General features: G+C 38.2%; 1 protein-coding gene across 1 annotated transcript in view; it reads left to right on the forward strand.

Moving 5' to 3' along the window:
• LOC137642539 (retinol dehydrogenase 11-like) overlaps positions 1-10730 on the forward strand; it is a 98143-nt gene extending 87413 nt beyond the window's left edge. The window contains exons 6-9 of the mRNA XM_068375181.1: positions 567-761; positions 1417-1529; positions 10285-10374; positions 10581-10730. Coding sequence (XP_068231282.1) covers positions 567-761; positions 1417-1529; positions 10285-10374; positions 10581-10694 — 512 coding nt within the window. The 3' untranslated portion in view covers positions 10695-10730. The remainder of the gene's footprint in view (positions 1-566; positions 762-1416; positions 1530-10284; positions 10375-10580) is intronic.
• The last annotated feature ends 445 nt before the right edge of the window (positions 10731-11175 follow it).

Here is an 11175-nt window from a genome sequence, read left to right on the forward strand (position 1 = left end):
TGGCTATGGCTATTCAAAAAGGGAAATTTGTCTAAAGAGAAGAAGGGATTCTGGTCGTATTGAATTTGAACAAATTAGTTGAATAGACTCTTTCTTGACAGAAGAATTTTGAAATATTTATTTTCGGTCGTAGATTTTACATATTGCTATTTTTTACATATTTGGATAAACTGGTGGTATTGTTTTTTTTTTTTTTTTTTTTTTTTTTTGTCTACATTAATTATAAAAAATGATTTACATTTATCAAATCTAAACTACAGTTTAAGATTCAAAACACATAACTGAAGCTTTAAATTCTAATTTTCAAGAATTGATAACCAACGCATATTTTCATGACTAAAGGGCTTTTTTTATTCAGTTTAAAAGCACAAGATAAAATTTCTATTGAGGTTTGTTAGGGTTGGATTTAGGATGTATGCAAATAATATAAATTTCCTTCATGAATAGAATGGAAGGTCTATAAAAGTAATAGATTTTTAATATTCATCATAGATAAACTACTGTATACACTTCTTATGTAATTTAGTAGCAACTTTTTTTTCAATAATGCCTCATAACCATTGCAGATCTTCTGAAGAAAAGTGCCCCAAGCAGAGTCGTTAATGTCTCCTCAAATGGTCATTACTTTTGTAAGAATTTTGTGGTTGATGACCTGAATTACGAAAAGAGACCCTTTCCTGGCTCCATTGCAAGTTACGGACAAACCAAATTAGCTAATATTCTCTTCACTGTAGAACTGGCAGAGAGGATGAAAGGAACAGGTAAGGACATTGGAACTAAATGCCAATATCATTTCATTATATATCTGCTGGATGCCTGGTGTTAGTGAAGTCATTACACCTCCCTTGGTGCACTGTAGGAATAGATAAAAAGGAGTTGAAGTGTTCTGTCGCCTCTATGCACCTCCCTGCTGGCTTTCTATTTCACCCTCTTTCTCGCTTTCTTTATTTCTTCTTTCAGTCGAACCTCTTTCAACTTTTGGTGCACGTAGTTACTTCGGGACTTTCCCTCAGTTCCTCCTCGGCGCTGATTGGCCTCCCCGCCCCTATTACCAGGCCTCTTGGTCCTGAATTCATAGTTATATATTCTATCATTACCATATGAAATAAAGAAAGACAACTCAGCTAATTAACTTGATTTTGTAATTATATTTAGGCTCTTTAATGGATAATGCCAATTAATAAGGGAACCTAATCTAACCTGAACTTGTAAAAAAGATTATTTACTTTTTCAGTCAGTCTGCAGATTTAGCAACAGGTATTCTTAAAAGAAAACTTTGACCTTGAAGCCATGTAATAACTCGAACATCAGTAATCCTTCTTTTCTTTTTGTGTTGGAATATAATCATATGAAATATTTCAGGCAATACTGAATTTTCCGAAGTATTTAATCACTGTTTCTAATTCTTGCCGGTAGGGGTGACAACAAACAGTATTCATCCTGGAGCTGTGAACACTGAAATCTTTCTTAAGACTAATTACAAGATAACCGGTCTTGTGGTTGGATTTATCTTCAAACTGATGGCAAAGGTGAAGCTAACGTTTTTCTATTTTCTTAGGTAGATCTTCCCTATGTAAGGAATGATTAAATAGTTTTCCAAGCATTAGATTTGATTTAAAAGCTCAAAATAAGTTTATGAATTTGCAACATAATCAGGATTGTTCGTATACTGTTTTAATGATATTCGGGATCATTTTAATGGTAGAAAAAATTAAAAGTAGATACCAAATTCAACTTTAAATTTTCCCAAGTATTTTAAGACCGCATGAATTAATGTGGACATCACATGTAGTGTAAAGTATTTCAATTCTTACTGATAAAGTAGTGATGCTTCATCTCCCTAGGTTCCAAGATCTCTTAGTTTTATTCGAATTGTGTGATATAGGAGTCAGGATACAGTGCTATATTTCCAAAGGCTGCCATATTAGTTATTTCAAATATCAGTTTTATCCTTCTCCAACTATTAGCCATCAATACTAATTGTATATAGCAACTCTATTGCTCTCGGCATTAGGTTGGTTGATGAATACTGGAACACTTGCAGGAATGTAAAATTATTGTGTATTCTTTCTAGTGTTCTCAAAGTCAGTTTCCTTAAAGCCACCTCCTTGCCTTTTCATTTCTCTTTCTAAGCATCTGAAACAATCAAAAGTTTTCTACAAGTAATCAGGAGCTGATTTTACGATGCTTGCTTACCAGAATGCATGAAATATTACAGGAGTTTTGGCTCAAGATAAATAGAAGAAAAACAGAGATGATGAGAATGTAATATGCAATGGAAGATGAAATACCATTGGAAGGAAAAAGGATGAATGAGTTAAGCCCTGTCCACACGATCGAGCATGCCCGACAGGCAAACAGTGATACCAGACCTCAATAGGTAGTGAGAATGAGAGTTGATGACGTCAGAAGTGGAAAACAAGAGACAGGGATCTGGCAGCACTGTTTGTTGCCAGATCCCTGCCTGTGGTTTTCCCACTTCTGACATCATCACCCCTCATTCTCACTACCAATTGAGGTCTGGTATCACTATTTGCCCATCGGGCATGCTCAATCGTGTGGACAGGGCTTTAGAATAATTTTATTATTTAGGAACTAGTGTGATCTCTAATGCAGTGTCTTTAAAAATGGCTAGGCTAAGTAAAATTTGGAAATCATATTTCCTGGAATTATATATAAAATTGAGGTTACAGTATATATCAGTCTAGTTATGTCTGTGTAAATACAATGCAACCCTTATTGAAGTAAGTTCTTGCCTTAAAACCCTGGATAGGTACGCTCCTCGGACACCCCTTTAAGGGTATACTCGGACGCGAACGACCCCGACGCCAAAAAGAAATTCTTGAAAAATCAGTTTTTGCAGTAACCTCTTTTTTTCTTTTGCCAAAAAAAACTTCAATGAATGCTTAAAACAACTGTAAAGATAAATACTACTCATCTGCAGAAAAACTATTTATTATAAATATTTTAAAAAATTAAGTAGAAAAAAAAAAGACCTGACATAAAAATTCATAAAAAAAAAGTTTATACATATATACACAAATCCTTTTAGGAATTGATTCTTGAATGTTTAGGACACATCTTGATGTATTTTGGATGAAGTCAGACCCATGGAGGTGAAGATCTGAAATGAAAAAAAAAAAGAGTAACTTTTTTTGGCCAAAAAAATTTGTCCAAATTTCATGAATTTTTTTGGGTACCCAAATGAAATAGGAAGTTGCTAATTTTTTTAGGGAATAAACATATGTTATCCTAAAATAGAAATATGTAAAAATATCTTCATTATTTTGTAAATTACATTTATATCAGGGGCCATATCTAAAGGTAATTTTTTGAGTACTTAGAAATTTCGTAAAAAAATACATATATTTGATATATAATATGATATTTATGCAGGTAAAAATATACCAAAATATCACAAATTCTATAGGGAACAAGAATATATATAGATAGGGCAGCTTACGCTTCGGATATGTCCACAAAATGGCCGCCAACCACACTGACTCAGACTCCCTAATCTGCCACTTGAAATGTAGGAAGGGTATGTCAATTTCAAGGTGTTATTTACTAATCTAATTATTATTGGATATGCATAAAAATTGTATGGTGGGTTGCTGGATAATTGTCGATTATTTTACGACTATAAAATTGAAATTCTGACCCAAAAAAAATTTTTTGAAGGGAAATAAAATCGAAAAAAAAAAATGTAAAACAATATAATATTTTAGCTAAAAAAATTTGATGATATTCAATCAAAAAAAAAGTAAACAAAATTTTCCGACAAATAAACATCTAGAGGAATCATTACTCTGTGATAGTTCCTTAGTACGTAGTAATTTTGAAAGAATTGGGAAAAAACGAAAAAATGGCAATCACCGGAAAATCGAACACATACCTATATATACGCCATATCTGGCTAAAAAAAAGATAGGCATGGGTAGCCAGATCATCTAGAAACACTTTCCAACACTATAAAAATATAAGTTTTGCGACACTACTTGCCAATTCCTTACGGTAACATGACTAAGCAAAAAAATGCAAAACAAATAAAAAGGGGCACTCGCGGAAAAATGGCTAACATTCTAATATACGGCATTTCAGAAAAAGAAAATTCAGCCACGTGCTAGGCAAACCATCAAGGCACATTTTCCGACAAAAAAACATCTAAATGAATCATTACTCTGTGATAGTTCCTTAGTACGTAGTAATTTTGAAAGAAATGGGAAAAAACGAAAAAATGGCAATCACAGGAAAATCGAACACAAACCTATATATACGCCATATCTGGCTAAAATAAAAAAGATAGGCATGGGTAGCCAGATCATCTAGAAACACTTTCCAACACTATAAAATTATAAGTTTTGCGACACTACTTGCCAATTCCTTACGGTAACATGACTAAGCAAAAAAATGCAAAACAAATAAAAAGGGGCACTCGTGGAAAAATGGCCATTCTAATATACGGCATTTCAGAAAAAAAAAATTTCAGCCACGTGCTAGGCAAACCATCAAGGCACATTTTCCGACAAATAAACATCTAAATGAATCATTACTCTGTGATAGTTCCTTAGTACGTAGTAATTTTGAAAGAAATGGGAAAAAACGAAAAAATGGCAATCACAGGAAAATCGAACACATACTTATATATACGCCATATCTGGCTAAAAAAAAAATAGGCATGGGTAGCCAGATCATCTAGAAACACTTTCCAACACTATAAAAATATAAGTTTTGCGACACTACTTGCCAATTCCTTACGGTATCATGACTAAGCAAAAAAATGCAAAACAAATAAAAAGGGCCACTCGCGGAAAAACGCCCAACATTCTAATATACGGCATCTCAGATAAAAAAAAAAGACATGCACGTGTTAGCCCAACCATCAAGGCACACTTTCTAACACATAAACATGAAAAAAAAATCAATAATATTCGGCAATTCCTTACTACGTAGTAAATTTTTACAAATATTGAAAAAAAACAGAAATTGGCAACCGCAGTTAAATACCCAATATACCAATAACTACGTCGTATCTGACAAAAACAAAATCACGCATGGGTGGCCAGATCATCTAGACACACTTTCCAACACTAAACAAGCAAAAGTTTTACGACACTATTTGGCAATATCTTACGGAAAAATGACTTGGCAAAAAAATGAAAAAAAATGAAAAAGGGGTACTCGCGGTAAAATGCCCGACATTCTAATATACGGCATCTCAGATAAAAAAAAAGACATGCACGTGTTAGCCCAACCATCAAGGCACACTTTCTAACACATAAACATGAAAAAAAAATCAATAATATACGGCAATTCCTTACTACGTAGTAATTTTTACAAATATTGAAAAAAAACAGAAATTGGTAACCGCAGTTAAATACCCAATATACCAATAACTACGTCGTATCTGACAAAAACAAAGTCATGCATGGGTAGCCAGATCATCTAGACACACTTTCCAACACTAAACAAGCAAAAGTTTTACGACACTATTTGGCAATATCTTACGGAAAAATGACTTGGCAAAAATATGAAAAAAAATGAAAAAGGGGCACTCGCGGTAAAATATTCTCGTGGTAATGAACGACATTTTAACTAAAAAAAAAATCATGCACATGGTAGCCAAACAATCCACCAAGACTTTCCACAACAGATAACCTATACAAGTTGCACCATTCTACGACAATTTCATAATACGTAATAACTTTGATAATTATGCAAACTACCTTAGAAGGGTAAACTCGGTCGCGCTCGACCCCGACGCGTCTCAGAAATCGGGGAAGGAGTACAGCTACAGCAATGCACATCTGGACACTACTAGAGCGTGTAGGGGAGACACCTCCTGCAGGTCGATCACCCACAAATTCAGTCACGGGGGTGAGTCACGTGAGAAAAACCTGTTTTTTTTTTGACGCTCGGGGTCGCGAACGACCCATCGTACCTATCCAGGGTTAAAAACAAAACTTCAGAACCGATCAATATGTGGTATAGTTAATGGGGAACTAATCCACAATTTACCAAATTCGAGTATTTGATTGTGTTTCCCGTTACCTTTGATTCTTTACTTTGTTTAGTACAAAACTTAACAACAGAGTTTAATTTTGTTTGTGTCGTCAGAAATTATGGTATTACCACCATATGCTTATATTATTTTGTTTAACTCTATCGATACACTTTTCTCGTTTGGGTGTCAGCCATTGTCCAGGATCTTTATATTTGGGTTACTATCGTGTGTGTAATAGCCACCCGTTGTGATACTACCGTTAGAGAGTTATTGGGTCCTTTGACTGACCTGACAGTATTACACTGGAGCACTCTCTCTGGCTACGGCTCATTTTTACTTTGCCTACACATGCACCGAATAGTCTGGTCTATTCATTCAACATTCTCCTCTGTCCTCATATACCTGACAACACTGAGATTACCAAAAAATTCTTCTTTGCCAAAGTTGTTAATTACTGCACTGCAATGGCGCAGTGGCTGCATTCCTGTTGGTAAGGGTAACAGAGACTCTCTAGCTATGGTAAGCAGCTCTTCTATGAGAAAGACACTCCAAAATTAAACCATTGTTCTTTAGTCATGGGTAGTGCCATGGCCTTCCACTGTCTTGGGTTAGAGTTCTCTAGCTTGAGGGTGCACTCGGGCACGCTGTTCTATTTTATTTATGTCTCTTCCTCTTGTCTTATTTTAAGTTTTTATAGTTTATATATGAAAGATCGATTTTAATGTTGTTGCTGTTCTTAAAGTAATTTATTTTAATTATAACTTCCGAATGTAGCATGGAGTAGTAGAAAAATAGACACTATGATCGATGGTTAAGCAACTGTTATACTTGTGTTTAGTTTCCTTCTTCGTAATCACCATTTGGACTCAGGACACCAGCCATATACTTGTACTACAGAGATGAAGAAGAGATGGCCACCTCAGAACATAAATGTCGTCATGGTTGCAGAAAAAAGTTTGCCATGCAACTTTTCCACATTTTAACAAGGAGAAAGCTACTAATTGCTTAGGATTGGTTTGAATGAGTAACTGGTTATAGTTACTCAATGTGTCACAAATAAAAATTTAGCCATTCACAGTATCGTAAACCCTACCTCACACAAACAGAGAGAGAGAGAGAGAGAGAGAGAGAGAGAGAGAGAAAGATGGGCCGATCAATTCATAAATAAACCAGTCAACTGGCCGGTAGCAACCGAGTGCATCATTAAATGTATACAACAAAAAGAATTATTGGATAGAAAGATAAAAAGATGATAGAAAATAAGTTTAAACGGAAATAACTTTCAGACATAGAGAGAAGGGACGGAGAGGGCAGGTGAGGGAAGGAGGGAAAGGGAAGGGGGAAGAAGAGTGTGAGGGCCCGAGAGAAGGTTGTGAACTCAAAGGCAGAGTGAAAGCAACTGAGGTAATTTATTATAGAACACTCTACTTTATATACAAAACCTCAAGGCAACAGGAAATTACATGTTCGAGAAACAGACAATGTTACATAGGAGAAACGCAGACATGTTTATTCTGGTTCTTTTTAGTGCGAGGGAAGAGCAAAGATACAAGCATAATATATAATGAACTATGTACGATCTTGGGACACACGGTTGGTACATGGCTCCCCCCCAAAAAAATGACATACGGTACATGTTAAATAGGGCGCCCTGATCTAGAGAGGCGAACTGTAGGCGGGTCATCTGGCAGAAGATAAGCAGGTTTTAGACGATTAATGGAGACCCAGTCTTCTTTGCCACAAATGTTTAGTAGGAATGCTTTCGGACTGCGGCAGATCACAAGGAAAAGGCCTGTGTAAGGGGGCGTTAGTGGTGGCTTGGTAGTGTCGTTGCGCAGGAAGACGAGCGTTGCAGAGTGCAAGTCTGTTGGCATGTGATGCTTCGCTGAGGGCTTGCAAGTCTGGCGGCATGGAGTAAATTTTCCCACGACGTGACGTATGCGCTGGAGATCATCGGAGGATGTTGTAGAAGAAAAAAATCCGGCAGGGACGACCAACGGGTCGCCATACACCATTTCAGCTGCCGAGACGTCGAGGGCGACTTTAGGAGTGGTCCTTAGTCCCAGGAGGACCCAGGGAAGCTGAGTAAACCAGTTGCAATCCTTGCAGCGGGGCATCAAAGCTGCTTTGAGGGTGCAATGAAAACGTTCAACCATTCCATTGGCAGCGGGGTTGTAGGCCGTTGTCTGATGTAGGGTGATGCCCAGGAGATTCGCTAATGATGTCCACAATTGAGAGGTGAAAGTGGTTCCCCTGTCGGAAGTAATATGCTCAGGGATACCAAATCTTGCAATCCATCCAGAGGCGGACGTTGCAGTTTCCATGGGAATGGCTTCAGGCCAACGAGTGGAGCGGTCGATGACGGTAAACAGGTAACGATGTCCTTGTGATGTGGGTAGGGGGCCTACAACGTCGACGTAAATGTGTGCGAAACGACGCTGAGGTTGAGAAAAGGTGCCCACTCAGGAATCCGTGTGTCGATGTACTTTGGAAGTTTGGCAAGAAGTACAGGCGCGGACCCAATCCTCAGCATCCTTAGAAATGCCGTGCCAAATGAACTTTGCCTTCAACAGCTGTGCAGTAGAACGGCACGAGGGATGTGAAAGGCCGTGAATGAAATCAAACACCTGCCGTCGCATGGGAGCAGGAATCCAAGGTCGCGGTCTACCAGTACTGACGTCACAGAGGAGGGTGGTGTTGGAGTCTTCGAGGGGAAAGTCTTCCCAACGGAGGGACGTGCAGGATGTCCTACATGCTTGATACTCTGGATCCTGTCGTTGGGCTTCAGCCAGGGCGTTGTAATCCAATCCCAGTTGAATGGCAGCCAACGTGTTTCTTGACAGGGCATCAGCAACGGGATTCATTTTCCCAGGGGCATATTGAAGGGTGCAATTGTATTCAGCCACAGCGGAGAGATGTCAGCGTTGCCGGGCGGACCAGGCATCAGACTGTCGAGTAAAGGCATGCACCAGAGGCATGTGGTCTGTGCGAATGACGAAGGGCGTACCTTCTAAGAAATGGCGAAAGTGGCGGACAGCCAAGTGCACCGCCAGCAATTCTCAATCGAAGGTAGAATAACCCGATTCTGCCTTGGACAGTTTTCTGCTGAAGAAGGCAAATAGGCGGGGCGAGCCGTTGACCACCTGCTCGAGTATTGCACCAATAGCGACGTCGCTGGCATCGGTGGAGAGAAGGAGAGGGGCATATGGGATAGGAAAAGTGAGAGCCGCAGCAGTTGATAGGGCCTTCTTTGCATTGCAGAAGGCTGCTTCTTGAAGGGGACCCCACTTCAGGTCCTTTGGCTTGCCCTTGAGGGAGGCGTAGAGGGGAGTAAGAGTGGCGGCAATGGCTGGCAGAAAACGGTGATAATAGTTGATCATGCCCAAGAATTCCTGCAGATCGGTCAAGCACGATGCGCAGGTGCCGGAGGTGTTCCTCTTTTGAGGAGAACACAAGTATGTCGTCCACATAACATACACAGAAAGGGAGGTCCCCTAAGATGCCATCCATTAGACGTTGAAACGTGGCCCCAGCATTACGAAGGCCAAAACAGGAGTAATTGAAGGTGTATGTACCAAACGGAGTGGTGATGGCAGTCTTGGGGATGTCTTCTAGGTTCATAGACACCTGATAATACCCCTTCAGGAGGTCGAGTGTAGAGAAAACCTTTGCTTTGTGCAGGTAGGAGGTCACTCCGGGGTCACCAATGTGACGGGCCGAGAGAAGGTTGTAAAATCAAAGGCAGTGTGAAAGCAACTGAGTTAATTTATTATAGAACACTCTCCTTTATATACAAAACCTCAAGGCAACAGGAAATTACATGTTCGAGAAACAGACAATGTTACATAGGAGAAACGCAGACATGTTTATTCTGGTTCTTTTTAGTGCGAGGGAAGAGCGAAGATACAAGCATAATATATACAAAATGAATTATGTACGATCGTGTGACACACGGTTGGTACAAGAGGAATCGAGGTTGAGGGAGACGGTAAGGGGAGTTTCTTTTTATAGTGTTTTGTTCGTATCCATTTCTTGGTAATCGAGTTTTTGCCTCTTGCTACAGGGAAAAGTGTCTCATTTCTTTACCATTAAATGATTCATGATAATCTTATAAATCACCACACAGGGTGTAATATACTATAGCAAAATCTACTGATACGAGTATTCGCTACAATTGTTTTACTGTCTGTGAATCCTACGGCAGTGCTCTTTGTTTAAAAATGCCTCGTAGCTGTTGAAGTCATCTTCTTTTAAAAGGTATTTTGCTTTTTCATTTGCAGGACGAGGCGCTTGGTGCTCAAACTACCATCCACTTGGCGGTGTCAGATGATGTGGAAAATATCTCTGGAGAATACTTTGCTGATTGCAAGGTAATACATTTGCTTTTTTCTTCTCTAGTGACACATTTTTGTTTATTTCATCCAATCGTAAACTTTAATTCATCATCCTTTTTACATTAAAGATTTGAACATACAAACACTCCAAATAACTGTCATTAAGGTAAACTATATTTCTTTTTATTACAGGATTTTTGAAATCTTTTAATTCAATAATTCGTTTATTTATCAATTTCTAGATCGCAAAAAGATCAGAACAGGCCAAAGATCGTGGATTGGCCAAGAAACTTTGGGAGATGAGTGAAATGGCAGTAAGTCTTACTCAGGAGGACCTCCATTACGCCGGAAAGTAGAAATTCCAGGGCAAGAATTAAAATATTTTAAACAACTTCATGAATTTTTAGTTATCACAGACGTGTCTTACTAAAGATATGCTAAAATAATCTCAAATTGTGTTTCCTGATATGTCTTCGACTATTTTTAATGAATCTTTCACAATAAGCTTTTTTACAACATCATTTATTTTGTTTCGTACACTAACATCCGTTTGAAAGATGGACTGCACTGTACCCTGTCATATCCAGTCGACGGCATTTTGACTTTATATATTTTTATAATCAAAATTTTAAAACCGTTTGTAAGTGATAGGTTCCTTCTTTGTGCCTCCACGGATCAGTCAAACTAATTATTACAAAAAACATCTTGGTCTTCATCAGCTTCAGATATATTATTTTATTGTTATTATTATTATTATTTGCTAAGCTACAACCCTAGTAGGAAAAGCAGGATGCTATAAGTCCAGGGACTCCAAGAGGGAAAATAGCTCAATGAGGA

Source organism: Palaemon carinicauda, chromosome 6, assembly GCF_036898095.1.
Source record: "Palaemon carinicauda isolate YSFRI2023 chromosome 6, ASM3689809v2, whole genome shotgun sequence".
Lineage (NCBI taxonomy): Eukaryota > Metazoa > Arthropoda > Malacostraca > Decapoda > Palaemonidae > Palaemon > Palaemon carinicauda.